The sequence below is a fragment of the Ovis aries genome, chromosome 2 (assembly GCF_016772045.2).
Source record: "Ovis aries strain OAR_USU_Benz2616 breed Rambouillet chromosome 2, ARS-UI_Ramb_v3.0, whole genome shotgun sequence".
In the NCBI taxonomy this organism is placed as follows: Eukaryota; Metazoa; Chordata; class Mammalia; order Artiodactyla; family Bovidae; genus Ovis; species Ovis aries.
Window position 1 is genome coordinate 60,125,271 of NC_056055.1, and position 24,667 is coordinate 60,149,937.

Consider the following 24,667-nt stretch of genomic DNA (forward strand, 5'->3'; position numbering starts at 1 on the left):
TGTGCCCTCTGGATCAAGTAGATAAGATGTCTTTTTCTTTTTTTTTTTTAAGGTTGACTCATAGGCAACTAGGGAAAATCATGTACGTGTGCATTTAGGGAAGTTCAAGTTCAGTAATTCAATCCAACACATATTTGTTGAGTGTTTATACCAGGTGCTGGAGATGTAATAGTGAAGAAGACAGACATGGTTTCTGTCCTCATGAAGCTTCAAGGCTAATGGAGAAAGCAGTTACAACAGACAGCAAAAGGAACTTCAATAAAGGAGACAGCATTTTTTTCTTTCAATATTATTCTTAGGCATTGCACAGTCTCTTTTTTTTATTGGTGAGGGAAGGGAGACACAGAAAGATTAGATAACTTGCCATGTGACACAGTAAGGGATGGAGCTAAGATTTGAATGTAACTGCTCTCAGCAGAATTTCGCTGTGTCACAGGTCCTACAGGGTTGACGTCAAGGAGAACACACCCAGATGACAAGGCACCATTGTAGGGAGATCTGAAAAATTGCAGCAGTACAGGAAACCCAGACAACTATCCCTCTGGGTCCCAGGTCTTTCAAAACGGGAGCCCCTAGAAGGCCTTCTCTTTGCCCACCACTCCCCCCTTCACTGCTGGGCAGTTCAGTTTGCTGCCTCCCAGTGCTGTGTGTCTCTGGCAGGAGTTATCTTATTCCTGCCATTACATTATTGTCTATGGCTCACATGCTGACCCCTCCCTCTCTTCAACTAAGCTGCAGGACTCATTTCAGAGAACATACATGGCAGAAGCCATAGCAAGTGTATGGAGAAAGAAATTCCTTATGTTTTTGAAGAGGTCTGTAGGGTTGACAGGTAAGGAGGAAGGCATTTACTTCTTTCAGGAGCAGCTCTGAGTTGTTGGTAGCAGTCAATATTATTTTAACTCCATCATCTCATTTTCATGACAAGAATGAGGCTGGTCTATTTCAGTCTTCTGTATCCTTAGCACAGAGCAGACACACAGTACATATTTGTTAAATAAGTGAAGCAAGTTGTTATCACTAGGGATGTGGGATTTTGTTTACATCATAGGCTTTATTGACAGTACGGGGTTTAACTTGGATCCCGAAAAAATTGATCATCCAGGTAAGCAAAATTCAAATGTTTGGTAGACCTGGATTGAGGTGGAAAGGAGTTGCAATAAGAGAGGGAGGGGGAGTGGGAGGGATTAAATTTAGGACTTTAACACAAAGGTTTATCATGTTTAAATTTAGAAGAGTGCCTACATCAGAGGTATTTACCCTAGATGAGAGAAATTACATGAAAGCCCCCAAGAAGAAAAATATATAATTGTGACAAATGCGGATGTACTGAATGAAGGTCAGGAGACAAAAATAAGTCAAGGGGAATTTACTGTGAACAGTGGTTCAATTCAGTTCAGTTGCTCAGTCATGTCTGACTCTTTGTGACCCCATGGACTGCAGCATGCCAGGCCTCCACTCACCAACTCCCAGAGTTTACTCAAACTCATGTCCATCGAGTTGGTGATGCTGTCCAACCATCTCATCCTCTGTTGTTCCCTTCTCCTGCCTTCAATCTTTCCCAGCATCGGGGTCTTTTCAAATGAGTCAGTTCTTCGCATCAGGTGGCTAAAGTATTGGAGTTTCAATGTCAGCATCAGTCCTTCCAATGAATATTCAGGGCTGATTTCCTTTAGGATGAACTGGGTGGATCTCCTAGCAGTCCAAGGGACTCTCAAGAGTCTTCTCCAACACCACACAACAGTGATTAGCTTCCTACAAAAGCATGTAAATTTGCCGCAGTTTCCTCAGTATTTGTCTGTTCCCCTTCCACTAATCTTACCAAGTGGGCTAATATAAACAGTCCCAGGTTCAAAACTGATTAGAAAAGATAGTAACTCATGACCAAAACCATCTTCCTCAATGTGTAATTCACAATGAATTTTTAAATATTCAAAGGAAAGAAAATATTAATAGTTGGTACCTCCTCAGGGATGTCAGGCAATTTACATTCATTGCTTAATCTTTCAACAGCTCAGTGAGGTAGGTGGTATATCCCTGTTTTACAGAGAAAGACCAGCATGTATGCTTTCTTGTACCCATAGCAGTTTAAGTAGTATGCTCAAATTTACGCAGAGGAAGAGATACATACAAAGTCAGCTCTGTCCTTACTCCAGAGTATATATGACATCTCTTGTTGGAAAGAAAAAAAGTTACATGTCTCCTTAAATATATTTTATTAGTTATTTACTTTTCCTGTTTTTGAATTTTGTGAGGTGTGTTTACTTGTGTGACCTGACGGAAGTGACTCTCAGTGTGCACAGGGTAAAAGCTGTGTCTGTGGTTCTCATTCACAGTAACCGCAGAAAGTTTGTTTTCTGATTTGGGGCCACTTACGTGAATTCAGTACATGTACTAGGTTTATTGAAAATACTATCCTGGAATCTTAGGGTTTCCTTTTCAAAGAAAATGAAATCCCACACAGTGTTTTACACCATTTGCTTTTTTTCTTTTTTTCCAGACTGCTGTCAGAGGATGTAGGGATGGATATCCGCTTTGAGGAGGGAATGCTGAGTCCCACTGATGCAGACATGAGGCCGGGTGAGAGAGTGTTCGTTAATTTCTTTCAGCGGTGTTCTATATCCAAACGTGTTCATTATTCAGTGAGAGAACCATTTCCTGTGCATCCAACTTGTGATTTCAGTGATAGAGGTGAAGAGAGGAGGAAAAAAAATGTGCGAGGAAGGTGTTAGGCTTGATGTAGTTAATTACAGAGTTGACTTAAATAACCAACGAGTGCAGGCTACCCTTTGTCTCCCAAGCCATGCCTAGATCTGCCAACGTTTTCAGTTCCTGTGATAATGGTTGCTTTTTATCATAATACCAAATTCTAACCAACATCTAAGTTCACCAAATTTATATTTAAGTGTGAGAATGTTTAAAATTAGTGATTTACAGAGAAAAGCAAATCAAAACCACAATGAGGTACCATCTCACACTGGTTAGAATGGCTGCTATCCAAAAGTCTACAAACAATAAATGCTGGAGAGGGTGTGGAGAAAAGGGAACCCTCTTACACTGTTGGTGGGAATGCAAACTAGTACAGCCACTATGGAGAACAGTGTGGAGATTCCTTAAAAAACTGGAAATAGAACTGCCATACGACCCAGCAATCCCACTGCTGGGCATACACACTGGGGAAACCAGAATGGAAAGACACGTGTACCCCAATGTTCATCACAGTACTGATTATAATAGCCAGGATATGGAAGCAACCTAGATGTCCATCCACAGACGAATGGATAAGAAAGCTGTGGTGCATATACACAATGGAGTATTACTCAGCTATTAAAAAGAATATATTTGAATCAGTTCTAATGAGGTGGATGAAACTGGAGCCTATTATACAGAGTGAATTAAGTCAGAAAGAAAAACACCAATACAGTATACTAACGCATATATATGGAATTTAGAAAGATGGTAACGATAACCCTGTATGCGAGACAGCAAAAGAGACACAGATGTATAGAACAGTCTTTTGGACTCTGTGGGAGAAGGCGAGGGTGGGATGATCTGAGAGAATAGCATTGAAACATGTATATTATCATATGTGAAATAGATGGCCAGTCCAGGCTCAATGCATGAGAGAGGGTACTCGGGACTGGTACACTGGGATGACCCTGAGGGATGAGATGGGGAGGGAGGAGGGAGGGGGGTTCAGGATGGGGAACACATGTCCACCCGTGGCTGATTCGTGTCAATGTATGGCAAAAACCACTACAATATTGTAAAGTAATTAGCCTCCAATTAGAATAAATAAAATAAAAAAATAAAATTAGTGATTTGATATTAAGAATGCTTAGTATCCTGATTATTAAAAAAAGAAAAACCCCAAACTACCCTCTAAGATTATGACCCAAGGCGTATACAAAATGGAATGTAAAGTTTTTAGTTGCAACCTGTATGACTCCCACTTTGTACTAGGCTCTCTCCTTTGCACTATACCAGCTATAGGATCTTACCTAGATCCTGAATCTTGAGATTGTTAGTCAAGCCTAGAATTGAAAAAGTAGGGAGCCAATTTTTGTTTTTTTTTCTGTCCAGGTATTTAAAGTATATTCTTCAAAGTGCTAATCACGTGACATAACTGTTCCTAAGTGCTCTGTGGCAGAGTAAGCATGGAGCCACTGCTCCACTCTACTCCACTGTTCAGATTCCCAGTTCTCTCTCTTTTCTCTTTTTTTAAGTTTTGGCCATGCTGTGTGGCTTGTGGGATCTTAGTTCCCTCACCAGGGATCGAATCCTGGTCTCCTTCAGTGGCAGTGCAGAGCCCTAACCACTGGACCATCAGGGAATTCCCACAATTCGCTTTTTAAATTTAATTTTTATTTTATATTAGAGTGTAGTTGATTTACAATGTTGTGTTAGTTTCAGGTATATAGCAAAGTGATTGTTATGCATAAACATAATCCATTCTTTTTCGGATTCTTTTCCCATGTAAGTTATTCAGAATAGTGAATAGAATTCCCTGCGCTATACAGTAGATCTTTGTTAATTACCTATTTTATATATAGTGGTGTGTACATGTTACTCTCAATCCCACAATTCACTTTTGAATAATAAAGGTGCTAAAGCTTTCATTGTCCTGTAGGGTAGCTGTTAGCCACATGTGGCTATTAAAGTTAATAAAAATTTAAAACCAACTTGAAACATACCGCTTGTCAATCGCACTAACTTCAAGTGCCTAGAAGCCATATATATAACATTTCTACCTTCACAAAAATGTGTTTTGGACAGCACACCTCTGAGAATCCCTGTGGAATCCCAACGTTTTACAAACTTACTAGTCAACAAGTGTGTTAATCAGCCAGTCATGTCCGACTTTTTCTGATTCCATGGACTGTAGCCTGTCAGGCTCCTCTGTCCATAGAATTCTCTAGGCAAGAATACTGGAGTTGGTTGCCATTTCCTTTTCCAGGGGATCTTCCCGACCTAGGGATCGAATGCTGTCTCCTGCACTGTAGGCATATTCTTTACCATCTGAGCCACCAGGGAAGCCCCTCAATGTTTTACAAACTTATTGGTCAATAGAAACTTTTTTCCCAAGTAATACATAAAGTAATACAGTTTAGGTATTGTTCTATACAGAAAAAAATCTTAATGACAAAGAAACAGTGTTAGCTTCCTTGGGACAAGACCAGAGTCAGAACTGCAGAATTGACAGGTATATTAGATGGCCTTCAAAACCTTTTGTTATAGGGAATCCTGAAATTTTTACTGTTACTGTGTCTCTGTACCATTGTTTAGCTGGGATCAACTTGGGTAAAGATTACTTCTCCAGCTCTGCTTCTGATAAGTGAAAGGCACTTGAACAACAAGATGCATATTACAGGGAGCTAATTCCATGAGCCTTACAAGAGGAGACTATCACTATGGTACAAGAACCAGTGTCAGGCAATATTGGCATAAGAAGTAATGACTGCTTGACCAAGGAATGTAATCTGGAAGGATGCCTCGGTTTTTTTGAAAAAAGAAAGAATGCCAGCCAAGGAAAATTCATAACAGAGTTGCCAGGAACTAAAGAGATGTATGTGGGGAGTATCTGTAAACATAACAGATAAAGTTCATATCCTCTATTCCACAGGAATAAAGTCTACTTGAATCAGTATAAGTTATGTGTAAAGCTTAATCGTGTCTCTTAATAAGCATTATAAAAAATGTAACCCAATATTATGTCAGTGTCAGGTTTTAAAACCTGAACAGGGCAGTTCTAAAGACTAGCTGCTAAGTTGCTTCAGTCGTGTCCAACTCTGTGTGACTCCACAGACGGCAGCCCACCAGGCTCCCCCATCCCTGGGATTCTCCAGGCAAGAACACTGGAGTGGGTTGCCATTTCCTTCTCCAATGCATGAAAGTAAAAAGTGAAAGTGAAGTCGTTCAGTCATGTCTGACTCTTTGTGACCCCATGGACTGCAGCCTACCAGGCTCCTCCGTCCATGGGATTTTCCAGGCAAGAGTACTGGAGTAGAGTGCCTTCTCCGTCTCAAGACTAGATCTCTGCCCATTTAGCAATGACTCCCCCTTCCTATTTCTGCATGACCAGGGCTGATGTGGCTGGAGCAAGCCAGTACTGAGGCCTACTGGTCAAGGGGTCCAAACCCTAAGTAAGGACTTTTAGCAGGTGGAGCCTTTGCTGAAAGGGCCTTAAATTGTTTTCCACTGGGGCCATGCCCACTGTTGGCAGTCCTGTGTATGATGGTCTAACACTTACTGCTGCTCTTTATCTTCTTCAGAACCTCCTAATTCTCTGGATCTTGACAGCACTCATCCTCGGAGAATCAAACTCACAGCCCCAAATATCAATCTGTCTCTGGATCAAAGTGAAGGGTCTGTTCTCTCTGATGATAACTTGGACAGTCCAGATGAGATTGATATCAATGTGGATGAACTTGAGACTCCCGATGAAGCAGATTCTTTTGAGTACACTGGCCATGGTAAGTTGCCACGTTGGCAGGCGGAAGTGAAGTGAAAGATTATCTAATCATATCTAATGGCATCTAAGTGGCATTAGGAACAAACCTCCCATTGTGCTGCTGCTGGCTGCTTTTTTTGTGCTTTCTAGAAGCTTCTGTTTGTATCTCAGGTCATAAGTGGTCATGATTGATGGTTTAGATCTGGACAGAACAGGTGTGGTTCACAGAGGTCATACACAACCATCACGCCTTTGTCAAACCCCTGCTCTATGCCAGGCCTTATGTTTGGCTGAGATTGGGAGAAAACTGTTACATTCTGTGTCATAAGAAAATTAGGACTGGGTTTGCAGAGAAAGAGAATTTAATCTGGAAGATAAAACTTGAAGTGGAAAAATAGAGCTTAACAATTTCTCTGTACAACCTCCCATGGTCTGGAATGTTCTTTCCCACACATTCTACATGGGTGGTTCCTTGTTTTTATTCAGATCTTCATCAGATGTCACCTCCTCAGAGAGGCCTTCCTTGACCTCTGTGTATCCACGCTACCCCCACCATCTGGGCACACTCTACCTCAGTATTAATTTTATTTTCCATGTGTCACACTAATTGAAATCATATAATTTAACTGTTTGGATCTCACTTATCTTTCTCTTCCCATTAGAATGTCTGCTCCATGAGGCCAGAGACTTTCTTATGCTTGGTGCTATATCACCAATAAAGTAGGAAGGAAGGAGGGAGGGATGGGGTAGAGTGTGGTGGAGGGAGAATAAAAAGTCAGAAGTTTAAAAACTTGTTTATCAAACCTGGGCATTCCTGATATGATTACCAGTCTTATTATATGACTTACTATATTATATCATATTATATTCTATGATTACCAGGTCTTTCTCTTGCTCAATGAAATTGCTTTTGTTAAGAAATATATACACAGAATTTGCTTTAAAAAATGGCATCATGTAGTTTCAGCTTTACAGGGTGGCATTCTTTAACTTTGTAAATTTGGATTTGAAAGTAAGAGAATCCTGGCTATATCTACTGCTTTGATATATTGTGAAAATTAGTAAAAAAAAGAAATACCACAGTTGAACAGATGCCCTGACTTTTAGATCCATGCTAATTCCAGCAGTTTCCTTCATAGAAAAACGTAACTAGGAAATTAGGAGAGTAACCTCAAATTACTTAATTAACTCAAGCAATGGTCACTGAGCAACCAGGGCTACATTCACAACCAGCCCTAGACTCAGAGCCGGCTTTTACAGTGTGGAAAGCTTTATTTCCTCAAGCTAAGAGAACAGGATGTAGCTAAACTACTTACGTTATAGTTTATTATGTTTAAGTAGAGATTTGATATTGCATTTTATCATGTGCTTAGATTCATACAGTTATCGGGATATTTGACCCTGTGAGTTGAAATACACAAATAGGAGGCGAAAGGTCTTGACTTCCTATTCTTTTCTTTCATCTCAGACACTCTTCCTCAGCCACTCCATCCTTTCCAGCTGCCTCCAGCTGTCCCAGCCCCTTTCCTGCTAATAAACCTTCAAGTGTAAAAATCATGCATTGACTTAAAATCTCAGAGAAGACAGCTGTGGCATGACCCTGCGGGCCCCTCCCTCTCCTCCCCCTGTACTTCTCTGTTGCCCTGGAGAACCATGTCACCCCACATCTGAACCTTTTATTTTTATAAATAGTAAAACTGTCAAGCCAAGTGGTGGTGGCTGAGCGAACTGGTAATTAGAGCTGCCACTTGCTGACATAGTTCTTTCTATTTAGTCGACATAGTTATGTTGAAAGAACCAGTTTAACAGCCACAACCCTACTTTTAGGTCTTAAAGAAGATAATTTTAGTGTAAGTTGAATTTTAAAGTCCACCTTGATTTTCACATGAAAGGAGTATGTTCAGTCACCATTTTAAATAAACAACAGCATAAATGTTGAAACCCCAAGTATATCTGAATAGCTATATTTTATAATGCAGACATAGATAACTGACTGTAAAGGAGTCTAATGTGTATTAGAGTCTCAAAGTATGAAAGTAGTGCTTGAAAGCTGCACGGTTTTGTTGTTTTTATTTCTTATGTTAGTGTTCTAACTAGGCATATAGATTCTAAACAAAACTGGAGTTTTTAAGTCACAGGGTTTTAAAAGTGTTTGGTCAGTAATTAATTTTATTTAATGAACACTTTTCTTAGTGCCTGCTGTGTGTCAAGGATCTGTGCCAGCTGCTTTATAAATATTAACTGTATTAATCCTCATGTCAACTCTGTGAACAGGTATTATGTTACCCTCAGAGGTTTAGTGATCCACCTAAAGTCACATAGCTAGTAAATGTCAGAGCCAGCACAAAACTTGAGTTGTTGTCTGCAACTCCTGGGCCATGCTCCTTTTCCACAAATATACTGACAATGAACAGGAAGGTCTTTTTCTATGTTAGGATAGCATACCTGAAGTCAAGCCTAATGACCCACCTTCACATTTACATGCTCTTTTAATCCCACCATTTCGGGGTGACTTGAGGGCCCTTAGTTTCCCAAGTACTTGAAGGATGTTCACACCATTTGCCTGTTTCAGTCAGTAGCTGATGACCAAACATTGATGCCAGATTATTTGCCCCACAGTATGATTTTGCTTATGGAAGAAATTCTGAAGCTCATTATCAAAAGGTGTTAAGTTGGTCATCCCTTCCAAGCAACTTTCTTTAACAATTGTGTCCGAATAGTTGGAAAATACCATTCAAAGGATGATATAATGGGGGCTTGATGTCCTTTGATATTTATAAATGCCAAAGATATCAGAAATATGTAGATGGTGAAGGATTTAACAGATTAGTCTTTTTTTTTTTTAATAAGGGAGCTCAGCTTTTGTAAAGATACTTTATTAAACTAATACTATAAACTTAAAAATATCCAAAGGTCAGAAAAAATTATGATGACATATTTCTGTTTTCAAACTGACCACAGAATTATTTTTACCATAATTCAGATCTTAGCAAAGGCATTTTGTAAGGGAAATGGAAAAATGATAAAGAACTTTAGCCTGAATATTTCTGGTAAGAACGCTGTAAGAAACATCCATGTGCTCATGTATGTTTTCTTCCTAGGCTCCTAGCAATGTTTAGTGACCTCGTTTATCTTTTCTAAAACTAACCCCTAATGATGGACAGTTTCCTGTGTGAATAAGGTAGCCTCACATTTTTTCCAGATAATCAGGTAGTCACTTCATTTAACTTCCGTTTCTGTGGTCATTATTTTCACAGCCTGCAGGCAACCAGCTTATGAAATCAACTCCCTGTTTTAACTCTGCTTATAAACCAGTCCAGTGTGGAGCTTATTCTGTTTTACCCACAAGCAGCCTTACATGATAATGGTGATGTGGTCTGAAAAGATGATTTTTCCTTATATTTTTGTGTGCTGAGTTTTCACATTCCAATTAACTACATACCTGTTCTAAAGAACTTTAAAGACTTTCTTAATTGTGTACAGGATGTCTTTCCTCTAACAAAAAGTTCAAATGGAGTGGGGGGCAGGGGCTGGAGTATGAAAAGATGAAAGTGGGAAGACCATCAGAAAGTTACTCTTATCACCTGGGCGAAAGATGTGCCTAGGACTCTAGCTGGAGAAGGCAATGGCACCCCACTCCAGTACTCTTGCCTGGAAAATCCCATGGACGGAGGAGCCTGGTAGGCTGTGGTCCTTGGGGTCGCTAAGAGTCAGACACGACTGAGCAACTTTACCTTCACAACACTAGCAATAGCAAGGAGAATGGAGAAAGCCCATTTGAATCACAGCTCTGCTCTTTCCAACTGGACTGAACTATACTTTGTCAGGAAAAAAGTATTTTCTCAGTTTGTGATACTGACAGAAGATGAAGCTTCATTCTGTCAGGAAAAGTCTGTAGAGATATGTTCATATGCTTTTGAACAATTTGGGAAAAAAAAAAAAAGATTATTTTCCTTTAAAAGCTCCCTCCCCCTAAAACTATATATGCTTCTAACTCAACAATACCTGGATACACATTTGATACTAGGTAGCAATAAAAGGGAGAGATGAAAGGTATATTAAGAATGAAAATTAAAAACTAGTTAATAAATCTCCTTGGGTATTTAGCATAATATTAAACATGTCTTGAATGATGAAGTGTCATTGAGGAAGCACTCCTACAAATTAAATTAGTAAACATTCAACCTATTCTCTAGGTCAGTAGTCTAGATTAATACATAGTATGTTCAAGATTCACATATTATTAACTATGCCTATGTTAGTGATCAAATATGTCATGAATAATAATATCTAAACTCATTTTCTTCCTGGGAATGATTTCTAAAGATGATACAAATGGGGGGGGTGGGGGCGCGGCTCTTTGGCTTAAAAAAATTAGAAGTTCAAACATAATGAATGTCTTTGAGGGCATTTTCAGATTATTCCCATTATCAGTGCAAGGGCACAGCATAGAGACCAAGTCCCCTTTACAGATGTATGTCCCTACTGGAGGCCACAGCTGACCTCATCTTCCAATGGTTCATATGATCATCGACAGTAGATTCCTCACTGTGATCTTTCAGCACAGGATATTCAGAGCCTGTGTACTAAATCATCTCATCAAAGACCGAAATAAAATGTTCAAGATGACTTCTCCCTTGTGTACCAGGGCTAACTGACTTCAACAGCAAGCAGCAAGGGAGAAAAGCTTATTATTCAGAAAAGAAGACAAAGAAACTCAAGCCTTTCTTAGTGATGAGAGCGAGACCAAACACTAAATTTGGAGGGCCTAGGGACAGAGATTTAAATGAGCCCTGAAACTTCTGCAAATAGTGAGAAAATGATGGCAGGGGAAAGATGGCAATTTATAGTTGTAGCAGAAGAATTATTAAGATCAGGAAGATACTGTTAATTCAAGGGAGTAGAACAACGTACCTTTACTTCCTACTAGCTTATATTGTTGACTTCTAGAATTCAACACCTTAAGAGAGTGTACTGTACCCCTAGCTATTATAGAACTCCTTATTTAATTTACATCAATCAAAAGAGGTGGGGAAAAGAGGTCCCAAACAGGGCAAAGAGGTGTTGGCGATGATGCCTACAATGTAGATAAGAGCAGGTGTATACTGGAACCTCAGAAGACAACCACATCTGCGCCCAGAGGTCTGAGAGAACAGAGACAAGTGGGAAGACAGGGTTCCGGGAAGGGGAGCTGTGCGGGGCATTCAAGGGCCCTAACTCAAGTGGGAGGAGGAGAGCTGGAAGGGATCTCAGATAGGGAGTCCAGATGGATGGACTTGGACAAGTGACACAGTGCTTAATCTGAAGCCAAGGTTGCTAGTTTCCTGTCCTGAGTAAGTAGCGAGAGCTGGTGGGAATGCAGAGAAAGCCAGAGTGAGGCCAGGCTCTGTAGGTGGTGGTAGCTATTGGTGTTGGCAGAAGCGGCTAGGACTGCTTCCCAACTGGGCTTCACTTTGCTATTCTAAGTCACAGGTAATTAGACATGTTTGAATCTGTCTTGTGACATCTTCTGGAACATAACAGTCCTGTTGTGGCTCCCTTACAGATTACCTGTATTTCCAGGAACTTGTCCAAGCTTTATTTACTCACTCACCTTCCCAAGTTCTACTGAAAACTCTGTGCAGGTTTCCAAGCTGAGTGTGAAGTGGGTTGGTGGAGGCAGATGTTAAAGATGAAATTGGCATGATTCCTTAGCCCAAGGAGCTCACTGCCTTATAATAAAATAAATGAGACTGAGACAATTACACATTCAGGGTGCAGTATGATAGCTTAGAAGAGTTGCAAAGGTAAGGGCTCGATTATATTTCCTTCCTGATTCTGAGATCTGAGGTAACTGCTTCAGAGTTTTTGCACTGGTTTCGTGTCTGCCACTACATCTCCTCTGTGCCTGGTAATTTGGTAGATGCTTAATAAATATTGCTGATACTGCTATCAAAGTGCCATTGAAAGAATGCAAGTGTGGTGTAAATCAAAGGCAATTTCTTATGAAATGGAAAGTTAAGAATGATAACACCTCACAGAATTACTGTGAAAACTATAAATAAGCCTCTATTACCAAATTACATAAACATACAAAGAATAACCATTGTGAAATTCTACTAGTACTTGAAGTAAAAAGGGAAGCAATTGTTGCTTATTATTTTAAAAAACTAAATATAGTTGCTTTTTTTTGATGCACAAGAGTGAGTAGTAAATGTTTCCCCAAGAATGCTCAGTGGGCTTTTTCATTACCTTGGGCACCAACAAGTAAGAGTCTTGTGAATTTGAGGGCTTGGAGCACTTCTGATTTATAAGGTTGTTTCTCACTTACTGTAAAATCTTTGTGTAGCATATTTTGAAAAACTTATAAGAAGTTATATCAAATTAATCTCCAGATGTGATCCCAATAGAGAAGGTTCAAGCCCATTGTTAGAGTCTTAGAGTACAGGTCTAGGCTGGCAGAATCATCAAGCTACCGAGCTGAGGGGCCCCAGAGCACTCTGAGCACTCAGGTTACACCAATAAATGTGACCCAAGGAAAATAAGGCCTGATGAATAATAGCTTTGCACACCATCAGAAAGACCACAGGCCTCAACCTGTATCATCAAGGGAGGAGTTAGTACCCAGTCTATCCCCATCTTGACCACTACAGACACAAGACAGCTCCAGCCCTTTTCCTATCCCCACCCTCAGCTTAGCCTTACCAATGGATGGGTCATGCAGTCTGTCAATCCGGAAGGCCTCACTGAGTGTCCCTGATGAAGTCAGGATGGTGTCAAGCTCGCTGGGAGCTGTACAGGACAAGGAGTTCATCAGGTTGAGCCTGCCAGGAGGTAGCTACTTGTTGAACTGCCTCACCTGTAGAGATCCTGCCCATTCATCCTTGCTCTGTGCTTCATTTACAGAGGATTCCACAGGCAACAAAGACTCTGGCCAAGAGTCGGAGTCTATTCCAGAATATACGGCGGAAGAGGAGCGGGAGGACAACCGGCTGTGGAGGACCGTGGTGATTGGAGAACAGGAGCAGCGGATTGACATGAAGGTCATCGAGCCCTACAGGAGAGTCATTTCTCATGGAGGTAGTGGAGCTCAAAACCAAACTAAGGTTCTCTGCAGCATGACATCCCTATCAATGTTGATGCCATTAGACAGTCAACATTCAGGGCACTGTAGAACTGTGTGTATTATTCATATGCAATTCAGTGAACACTGGAAAGCCTACTACACAAAAGTAACTTTCCAAGGTGAAAGATGCCTTTCATACCACATATGATAGCTGTCATCTTCTGTGCAAATTTCTTGAAAGCCACAGTTGTCCAATTCAATAGCGTCTGTATGGAATTCCTGTGGATTGCTTGTAGGGTTTTAACTGAATTGTTTGCAAGTCTGTTTTTGACATGGCCTGCAGTAAGAGGTGCTTTTAATTCCAGAACGATCTTTTGAATCCTCTTCAGAAGCTTTAGGAAATCTATGAGACTCAGGCTGGTCCCTTCCCCACCCTACCCTCACATAAAGTTTGCTTTTCTATAAACTCCATTACCTCTGTGCCTGACAGTAGCTTGCTCTAGCCACAGCCTCCACCTGCTTCATGAGGGACAAGGGAGAGAAAAAGCTCTGTTTCATATTTTGACTGCTGTCTTGGAACTACAGGGGCCTGAATTTTGGACTCACAAAAAAAATAAATAACAGGAGCACAAATGACACGTTGAACATTGTCAACTTCAGAAAATATAAGTGGCTTTGGAGGCTTTTTTTTTTTTTTTTTTTTTTGCTGCCGCTGCATGCATGACTCTCCTGCAGCCCTGAGGCACCACCTTAACCACTCACCTGTTCTAGGAAAAGTGAAAGCTGACAAGGCAATTGTTCTGTCTTCCTTAACAAGGACAGGGAAATAAGTGTCTTGGTACTGCATTAAACCTTGAGCTTTGGTTTCCTATCAAGTAGAAGGATGTTTTGCTTTTTCCTTCCAAGTCCCCTTCACCACAGATTTCCCCCTTTCTGCCCCAATCATTGCTCCCTCCATATAAGTATCAAGACCACCCAGGGCTCCCACCCATGACAGAGAAGGGAAACGCCTATGGGTGTTCCTGGCCCCGACCTTCCTTTTTCAATATTTGAGCTGAAATGGTAACATGGCCCCGTGAGAGCTCCTCTGAGAAAGACCTTGCCCACAGGCCTTTGGAATGAGAACAGGCTTAATCTTGCTCAAAATGACAGGCACCTGGCCATGGAGTCAATCCTGTTGTTCTTCTAATGAAAACCACAATCCGAAATTATCTAGATTTTCCCAGAAGATCCTTTACACCACCTGTCAGGTAATTTTGATTTGTTTGTTCGTTAGAAAAAAAAAAAGAAAACAAAGGCTACTATAAACTAGCCTGTAAAAAGTAGAACAAATGTAGAAATGTGTGTCAAAGTGAATCAAAGTCGCCCAGTGACATTCCCTGTACATTTTTACCATTCAGGTCATAAATTAGTAGTCTCTTTGTGGTAAAGAAGGCAGGCTCATGGCTCCCGTGCTTTATAAGGCCAAGTTCTCATTAGCTCAGCAGACTGGCCTGCTTATTCTCTCAACCATAGTGAAGTTGGGTGGATGGAGCCCATGGTTCTATTGCCTGAATCAGGATAGAGTGATTATCGTCAGCACACTGGAGTCCAAAAAAGCGACTGCCTCTGCCCATCATGTTCTTTGCAAAAACACCTGCTAGCTCAGGGATAACCTGGTTTGCGGTGCCCTTCCTCCCTGCCACCCCCTCCCACTGGCACTTGCTCCTCTCCGTTCCGTGTTGTGAGCTCCTTATTTGTCTGTGTGACCGTCTGGTTTGTTGGAGAGAGAAGGCTGCCTTCCCTCTCTGCCTGGCTCTGCCTCGGCCTTCTCCAGGTGCCGGCCTGCATGATGTGCCTCTGGCTGCACCCAGCAGATCATGAGCGAGATGCCACCCCTTTCTCGACCCTGACCAGCCTTTTGCTCTGTAGGTAAAGACAGTTCACGCGTTACTTCTGAATTTGCCAAAGCTTTGCTGTCTTGGAAACTCATATCACTTTCTCAGACCTAATGATGACACTCCCTAGTTCTCAGTCCATTGACTTTGTCACCCTGGCTTCTGATGAGCATTTAAAAAGCAGCGCCCAGAGCAAACAGAAATGTCATTTTGGTGTCTGGCACTTTGCTATGAGAATGTTTTCTCACTCAGGCCAGAAAGAAAGTGCCAGCTGTCCAGTGCTCTGGACAGCTAGCTGGGAGTGATTAAAAGCACTGCTGAGGTCTGCTGCAAAGCCAGGCCCTGCAAGTGTCTGCACCAGTTGGGAATATCTGTGTGTGAGAGCAGTATCTGAACAAATAACTCAGCCTTCAGCTTTGGTGACTTCATATGAGCTGTGGCCAGAGTCCCTGTACACAGTAGAGAAGAATAGAGTTCAAGCACCACTCACATTGTGACCTTGGTCATCATTTGACTCTCCTGGGCCTTGGTTACTTCCTCAGTAAGAAAAGGGTGATCTCAAAGCCAGTGTCACCTCCTGCGAGCCCACGAGTAACAATCCTGCTATCTACTTATACAGAAAAGCAAGGAGAGGTCTGGGTGGTTTGGATTAGCTCACAGTGTGGGGTCACTTTGAGGCTAGAACTGGCATTTTGGAACCTGAAGCAGGGAACACAATTAAATAGCCAAGGGCACTCATGCCAACACGTTGTAACGAGGAGTCTCCTGTCTTGTGTTTTTACTTCTCATTCATTGTAGGAGACTCAGGTAACCCTCTGCAGTGTTGCTGGACAAATGACCCTGGGAAGGTTGAGGAGAAGAGCTGCAGGCTGGTGTGTGTGTGTGTGTGTTTTGGTCGCGCCTGTGGCATCTCTCCTTCTCTCTCCATTCCATTTGCTGGCCAGCAAACTTGTGTTCCGTCCCTTTCATGCCTCTCTGTCCTGCCTCAGGTAAGGTTTGCATCGTTGCTTCCGAGGGTCCCAGGAGACACCACGGTGGGATAGCTCACACACCTCAGCACATACCCTCTGAATTCACCTCACTATTATTGAGAAGAGAGTCTGATAAAATACATGGTCTAAAAAGCCAAACTTCACTTGCACTCTGCACTTGCTGACAGGGAACTTCACTTGAGTAAGCTGCATATTTAGCATAGAAACTGGGTTAGCTGACCTCCTTGGAGGCATTGGCAAAGAACAAAATTCAAATGGTCCTATTCATTCACGTTATTGCACTTTGCCAGCAGTCGCTGTCTGGAATAGCTCCAAAGCCTGACAGTGATGGCATGGCTCTTGGTTTAGAAGGAAAACTTTCATGACAAAATCTTTCTTTTTCTCTTTCCTTCCTTACATACTACATCTCCTCATTCCCTTCTCTTTCTTTTGCCTCTTCTCTTCCTACAAATCCTCTGCCCACATATGCAAAATCCATCATTTGTCAATTTCAGTGATTTCTATAGAAAGAGCCATTCCCAACTTAGTCACTGATCAGGACATGGTAAGTTGACCATTCAGTATTCCTTTGGCTAAATAAACTCAAGCAAACGCATTACTACAACATTCCAAGGACAGACAGCAGTGACACAAAGAGATGAATTGCCATTTAAGATGACTTCTGAAGTAGTTTATAAACCTCAGTCTTTCCTTAAAAAAAAAAAAAGACATTCTTAGAAATTCTCTAGAAATAGAAAAAGAAATCAAACAAACTGAGCAGTCACAATCTCGAAATGATCCTGACACCCTGGAGCCTGACATTTACATTTAAAGTTTTTAAATTTAATTTTTATTTTTATTATAGTTGATTTACAATGTTGTCTTAATTTCAGGTGTATAGCAAAGTGATTCAGTTATCCATAATCTTTTTCAGATTCTTTTCCCAAATGGGTTATTACAGAATATTGAGTAGAGTTCCCTGTGCCAGACAGTAGGTCTTCACTGGTGGTCTGTTTTAAATATAGCAGTACATACATGTCAATTTCTCCTTTATGGTTGTTAGCATTTGCCTTACATATTGAGTTGCTCGTGCATTTGGTGTATATATAGTTACAACTGTTACATCTTCTTGGATTGATCCCTTGATCATTATGTATTGTCCTTCTTTCTCTCATAACAGTCTATTTTGTCTATCAGTACTGATTGCTCCTCCAGCTTTCTTTTGATTTTCATTTGCATAGAATACCTTTTTCCATCCCCTCACTTTCAGTCTATATGTGTCCTCAAGAGCCGAAGTAGGTCTGTTGTAGATAGCATTTATACATGTTTTGCTTTTGTAACCATTCAGCCAGTCTATGTCTTTGGGTTGGAGCATTTAATCCATTTACATTTAAAATTATTATTGATATATATGTTCTTATTGCTATCTTGTTAATTGCTTTGGATTTGCTTTTGTAGGTTTTCTTTCCTTTTTTGTTCTCTTGTGATTAGATTACTATCTTTAGTATTGTATTTGGATTACTTTTTCTTTTTTGTGTGTTAATCTATTGTAGATTTTTGGTTTGCAGTTACTACGAGGTTTTGATATAGCAGTCTCTCTCTCTCTCTCTATATATATATATATATACATACACAAGATTGGTTTAAGTTGCTAGTCTCTTAATTTCAAATGCATTTCCAATATCCTGCATTTGTACTCTCCTTACAATTGCTGGTTTTGTTATATTATTTGTGTGTGGATCATTTCCTACCTTTACTGTATGTTTGTCTTTACTGGTGAGCTTTTCCATTTGTAATTTTCTTGCTTCTTGTATTGGCCCCTTTCTTTTCTGCCTGGAGAAGTTCCTTTAGCATTTGTTGTAACATGGGTTTGGTGGTGGTGAATTTTCTCAACTTTCGCTTGTCTATAAAACTTCTGATTTCTCTACTGAACAAGCCTTGCTGGGTAGAGTATTCTTCATTATAGATTTTGCCTTTTACCACTGTAAATAATGCTGCCAGTTCCTTCTAGATTCCAGTTTCTGCTGAAAGATCAGCTGATAACCTAATGGGGATTCCCTTGTATTTTGTTTATTGGTTTTCCCTTGTTGCTTTTAATATTTTCTCTTTGTCTTTAATTTTTGTCAGTTGGATTAATATGTGTCTTTGAGTGTTCCTTCTTGGGTTTATCATGTATGGGACTCTCTGCACGTCCTGGACTCTGAGTGTTTCCTTTTTCATATTAGGGAAATTTTTGGCTATTTTCTCTTCAAATATTTTCTCAGGCCCTCCCTCTCTCTCTTCTCCTTCTGGGACCCCTATAATGTGAAAAGTGTTTGTCACTCAATCGTGTCCAACTCTTTGCAACCCCATGGACTGTAGCTTGCTAGGCTTCTCTGTCCATGGAATTCTCTAGGTGAGAATACTGGATTGGGTAGCCATTCCCTTCTCTAGGGAATTTTTCTGAACCAGGGGTCAAACCTGGGTCTCCTGCATTGTAGGCAGATTCTTTACCATCTGAGCCACCAGGGAAGCCTGATAATGTGAATGTTGGTGTGTTTAATGAATGGCAACCCACTCCAGTATTCTTGCTTGGAGAATTCCATGGACAGAGGAACCATGCGGGCTGCTGTCCTCATTTCTTTTCATTCTTCTTTGTTTATTATGTTCCCCGGCAGTGATGTCTACCATTCTGCCTTCCAGCTTACTTACGCGTTCTTCCTCGCTTCCTCTGCTGTTGATTCCTTCTAGTGAATTTTTCATTTCACTTATTGTTCATCTCTGTTTGTTCTTTAAAGCTTCTAGGCCTTTATTAAACATGTCTTGTATCCTGTCTGTACCTCCATTCTTTTTCTGAAATCTTGGATCACCTTTACTATTACTACTTCAAATTCTTTTTCAGGTAGACTGCCTATCTCCACTTCACTTAGTTGTTCTGGCACTTTATCTTGTTCCTTTGTTTGGAAGATATTTGTCTGTTTTTGTGGTCATCTCCATTTCTCCACCTGAGCCACCAGGGCAGCCCCTATTCCAGATGCAAGATTGCAATTCCTTTTGGTTCTGGTGTCTGCCCCTTGGTGGGTGAGCTTGGTCCAGGGACTTGGGCAGGCTTCCTGGTGGGAGGGATTGGTGCCTGCCCACTGGTGGGTGGAGCTGGGTTTTGTCCCTCTGGTGGGTAGGGCCATGTTAAGGGGTATATTTTTAGCTCACTATCTGCTGGTGGGAGGGGCTATGTTTCTACTCTGTTGGTTGTTTGGCCTGAGCATACAGGTTGCTGAGTGGGCCCAGGTCTCAGTTCCAAAATGGTGACCTCCAGGAGCGCTCACACCAATGGGTATTCCCTGGGATGTCCACCACCAGTGTCCTTACCCCACAATGAGCTACTGCCAACCATGTCTCCCCAGAAGATCCTCCAAGACCTGTAGGTAGGTGCTTTGCCCTGGGCCCCAAGGCACATTAAACCGTGTGTGTTCTCCCATAGTGGAGTCTCTGTGTCCCCTAGTACTATGGAACTGCTGTACTGAAGCGCCACTGGCCTTCCAAGCCAAATGCTCTGAAGGCTCCTCCTCCCAATACCAGACCCCAAGCTGGGGAGTCTGATGTGAGGCTCACTACCCTTACTCCTGTGGGAGAACCTCTGCAATATAATTATTTTCTAGTATGTGGTTCACACACCCAGGAGGTCTGAAATTTGATTATATTGTGAAAGAGTCCCTTCTACTGTCTCTTGTAGCTTCTTCTTTGTCTTTGGGTGTAAAATATCTTTTTTTTTTGCAGGGGGTGGGGGTGGTAGATAGGATTGAGTCTTTTTTGTTGATGGTTGTTCAGCAAGCAGTTAGTTGTGATTCTGGTGTTTTCATTGAGAGGAGATGAGCTCAAGTCCTACTCTGCTATCTTGTCTCTGCCTCTCCTGATGTCTTCAAAAGGATGCTTTTGTGCTTGTATTTAAGATGGATTCATTGTGTCTATTTTCTCTTTTAATGAACTCTCTTTTTCATTGCACTGAGCCTTAATTGCATATTTTAGTGGAGTTAGGATTAATATCATTAAGCCACCCTATCCTTTGTGGATTTCTATTCAGTTATGAATCTTCCTAAATGAAATTATTTGTGGAACAAACACTTCTTGTATGAAACTATATCTCCTTATGCCATTTTCCTTCATACCACCTCCTTTAAAAAATTGGCAAGATACCTACATATTGGAAAAGATGGGACTAAAGCAAAAAATCCAGAGGGAAGCTACTGCAGTCCTGTTTTGCAAACATGTTGCATCAGGCATACACTTACATAGGTAGCATCTTCTAGGATATGTAGCATTATCTGCAGCAGCCTCAAATTAGTAATATACACAAACCCATAATTTGATGTATTTTTAGTTGGTATCACTTTCTTCCCCCACCTCTTTTGTGGCAGAGTCATACTCTCTATCCTTGTAGAAAACATCTCATTAAACTGCTTTTCGAGAGTTAAGCCCATCCAAATCTATATCTAGCCAGTATTATACTGCCTTGTAATCACCAGAGGGGTATTTAGAGTTCTGAAAAAATGAAACATGCCAAGTTCTGATCAGTCAGGCTTCAGGGTGTGTTCTGTCCTCCCACTCAAAGCTTTGAGGAAATCTCTAATGTTTCTAAAGCCTAGAACTATGTTATATGATACAATCACAAATATTTTTAAATGGATGTTAAAAAATAAAAGTACAGTGCATTGCTTCCATTTTTAAGTCTGAAAGACACGTGCGATTCTATAGACAAATTTGTAGAGACTTGACCAACGTCTGCCACATGTTTCAAAGATGAGTTTTCAAGGAACACAGAGTTGACTACAACTAGGACATATTAAAAAGGATCAAATGGAATCTCTCTCTTAGCAGTTAAAGGAAAGAGTGTTATCTAGATTAGCTTTTTTATTATATAAATTAGAAGCCCTTAAGTCAAAAAGTGTTGCCTCACCATCTTTTGTTTTCAAGTTGAACATTTATAACCCACTTATACGACTACGTACAATACATATAATCATCCATAATACGTGGGTGCCCTATATATGCAAATATATTCACAGTATGTATTGTATCTTAACCACTGCAAGATAATTATATGTGTATATACTCATAGAAGTATATAGTCTTTATAATAGTCACTGATGCCATCACCGACTCGATGGACGTGAGTTTGAGTGAACTCCGGGAGTTGGTGATGGACAGGGAGGCCTGGCATGCCGTGATTCATGGGGTTTCAAAGAGTCGGACGTGACTGAACAACTGAACTGAACTGAAAGATATATCTAATACATCCACATACATACACTTGCCAAGGCTTCCAGATTTATCCTTCAGGTTAAATAGTATCTTGTTCAGAGTTTCAGTTGGTCACAAATGTCTTTTTGTTTGTCCCCCAGGATACTATGGGGACGGCCTAAATGCCATCATTGTGTTTGCCGCCTGCTTTCTGCCAGACAGCAGTCGGGCCGACTACCACTATGTCATGGAAAATCTTTTCCTGTGAGTGATGCTTACAGTAAAATGCTTTGAGTTAATGTCTGTGGGGATGCAATGGCAGATAGAACATCTTTAATAAAAGGAAACAGATGATGTAGAATTTTCTAAGCCTTTGATTAAAAGTCAATGAAATCTGTATCAAGGAAAATTGCTCAAGAGACTGAAAGCTTCAGAGGAGCTGTTTTGTTAGGAGAATGCACTGAAAACAAAATGAACACAGTTTGGCCTGTATTTTAAAATTTTGTAACATTTTTTTTGGGTGAAGTGTTATTTTGGTTCCCTGATAACATGTTCTTAGTCAGCTGATAATAACCTGACTTCATTTATATCTGCCTTTATTTAATCTGACTGGTCCTTTAGTATACAATAGCATTGCTGATATTTTTGAAAGTTGGGTTTCTAACCCACAGATTTTTCAAGTGTACCTGCATTAAAAAAAAAAGATAACTGTGCAAATAAATGAGTAATACTCTCAGAGAAGTGATCTTAAGTAACTACATTCTTCTCAAGAAGAAGAGGTAATATGTGCAACCATTCTTAAATGTTATACACCCTGTAATTTAAATATTATATAATTATGGTGAAATAAGATGAACTCTATCATGTGGGAACTGAAAACACTTCTCTTCCTTCCTGTGATCAGATACGTAATAAGTACTTTAGAGTTGATGGTAGCTGAAGACTATATGATTGTGTACTTGAATGGTGCGACCCCAAGACGGAAGATGCCAGGGCTAGGCTGGATGAAGAAATGTTACCAGATGATTGACAGACGGTATGTGGGGCTCCATTAGCTAATCACTATTTTGACTTCCTCAATAACTCCCATCTCCAGTGACCTTTTAGTTTACCAAAAATGCAGTCACAATTTAGGAACACTGAATTAATGCTGATTTGAGATAATAAATTTTAAAATATTAATCAAAGTATCACTCAAATTTTAAATAAAGCAAATCTTCCCTAGATTTTGTTAAATGTTACTAATCTCAAACTTGGCGACAAGCATTTTAAAGTATGCTTATGCTATTGCCATATGGAGGTGCAATTTGAGCTGATAAATCAACGTCCATGATTCTTCACTGGTATCATGGGCCTTGCTGCCCTTTTTGTGCACTAGCAGTATTGCGACTCAGGCAACCGATGTGCCCTTATTTCAACATTCACTGTTAACTCCGGCCCATTTGGTGATTGTGTGTGCCCCTTCCTCAAGATACATCACTTCTACTCATACTGGTTTTATTAGAACCAAACACATTGTTGCCATCTACAGGAAAACTGTCATAATAAGCATACAAATTTATGATGTCTTCTATAGTGTGGCTTTCTCTCGGATGTGGCTCCCTGCAAAGCAACATGCAAGTGCCCTGATATAGTAACTAAAATCGGTTAATCATCCAAACATACATACAGTAGCACTGCTAATGCTGAAAAATATGCCAGGATATCCAAAATGTTAATATGAAGGCCAAATAACCACATGCTTTCATCATACACAGGAAGAAACCCAGGCTCAGTAGAACAGGGTATTCATTTCAAAATATTAAAAATAATGCTGACAAAAATGAATAGCATCGTCAAACGAAAATATGCCATGATGGTTATAGATTTATGCACTCCCACCATTCTATTTTACATTTATTTCTGTGGGAAAATAAGGTTTGAATTATGCAAGTTTCAAATTATATCTCAAAGGCATTCTTTGTGTTAATCATTGCATTCTATACCTGCCTACCAGATGACAGTAACTTACATAAGAACTTCCTAATATTTATATAAATATATATACACACACACATACTTTAATTCCCATTCAAAATAGGTTATGAATAATTTTTTTTCTTTTTCAAAACAGGTTGAGGAAGAATTTAAAATCATTCATCATTGTTCATCCATCTTGGTTCATCAGAACAATCCTTGCAGTTACACGACCTTTTATAAGGTATAGTCATTATTACAGTAAAAGTACTAGTTTTTTAAAGTATGTAATTCATTGTTCCTCTACACAAAAATTCATAAACCAAGAGAGTATTTAGGATAATATGTTTTGCCTCTGTCTTTCCTGAAAATATACTTTGGACTGCCCAGCAAGAGACTCTAAGATTGAGTATATTTTCATAGTAATTACTTTCCCCCTATAATTATAAAACATGACCTCTATATTGCTTGCTATAAACACAGAAAATGAAATAGTGAGGTTTCCATGCCATATGACAAAAGGGAATAGATGGTAGTATTAAAGAAATAAAGGCTTTCCTGATAGTTCAGTTGGTAAAGAATCCACCTGCAACGCAGGAGACCTGGGTTCAATCCCTGGGTTAGGAAGATCCCCTGGAGAAGGGAAAAGCTACCCCACTCTAGTATTCTGGCCTGGAGAATTCCATGGACTGTATAGTCCATGCGGTCTCAACAAGTCAGACACGACTGAGCGACTTTCACACACATTTAAGAAATATGGTATTTTGTAAAGAATCAAAGAGGTGGAGTACCATGACAATGGAAATTAAAGACACATCAAGGACAGAAACATAAGCCAGACCTTAATTGTTTTGTTTCCTCTGAACAAATACCATGTAGGTCACCTAAAGTGAGTTAAGAGTCTGTACAGCCATTTTGAGAGCTTTGTTTTGATCATCCATGAGGCTTCTTGGTTTAAATTCACTTCAAATCAGTAAATATTTGTTCATCATCTATTTTGTGTTTGATGCTATATAACATTACATTTTGGGGATGAAAAGAAAAGTAAGATATGCCTCTTACATAGTAAAACTGAGACAGTTAAATGAGAGGGACACTATAGATTTTCTAGAAAGCTTTAAAAAATAGAATAGGGAGGGGCAAGATAGGG

At 40.3% G+C, this 24,667-nt stretch overlaps 1 protein-coding gene and 1 long non-coding RNA gene across 15 annotated transcripts in view; one reads left to right on the plus strand and one right to left on the minus strand.

The window, feature by feature from the left end:
• PRUNE2 (prune homolog 2 with BCH domain) overlaps nt 1–24,667 on the plus strand; it is a 291,989-nt gene that overhangs the window by 245,502 nt on the left and 21,820 nt on the right. For all 7 annotated transcript variants that reach the window (XM_027964476.3, XM_042243325.2, XM_060409321.1 and 4 more), the window contains 6 exons: nt 2,501–2,580; nt 6,273–6,473; nt 13,337–13,510; nt 21,723–21,825; nt 22,466–22,597; nt 23,675–23,761. In XM_027964476.3, coding sequence (XP_027820277.2) covers nt 2,501–2,580; nt 6,273–6,473; nt 13,337–13,510; nt 21,723–21,825; nt 22,466–22,597; nt 23,675–23,761 — 777 coding nt within the window. The remainder of the gene's footprint in view (nt 1–2,500; nt 2,581–6,272; nt 6,474–13,336; nt 13,511–21,722; nt 21,826–22,465; nt 22,598–23,674; nt 23,762–24,667) is intronic.
• LOC105607801 (uncharacterized) overlaps nt 1,355–24,667 on the minus strand; it is an 84,281-nt gene continuing 60,968 nt past the window's right edge. For 6 of the 8 annotated variants that reach the window (XR_009599216.1, XR_009599213.1, XR_009599211.1 and 3 more), the window contains 3 exons: nt 13,136–23,163; nt 12,045–12,162; nt 1,355–2,670 (listed from right to left, as the gene is read on the minus strand). This is a non-coding gene — a long non-coding RNA (uncharacterized LOC105607801). The remainder of the gene's footprint in view (nt 2,671–12,044; nt 12,163–13,135; nt 23,164–24,667) is intronic. The other 2 variants (XR_009599215.1, XR_009599218.1) reach the window with 1 other exon arrangement.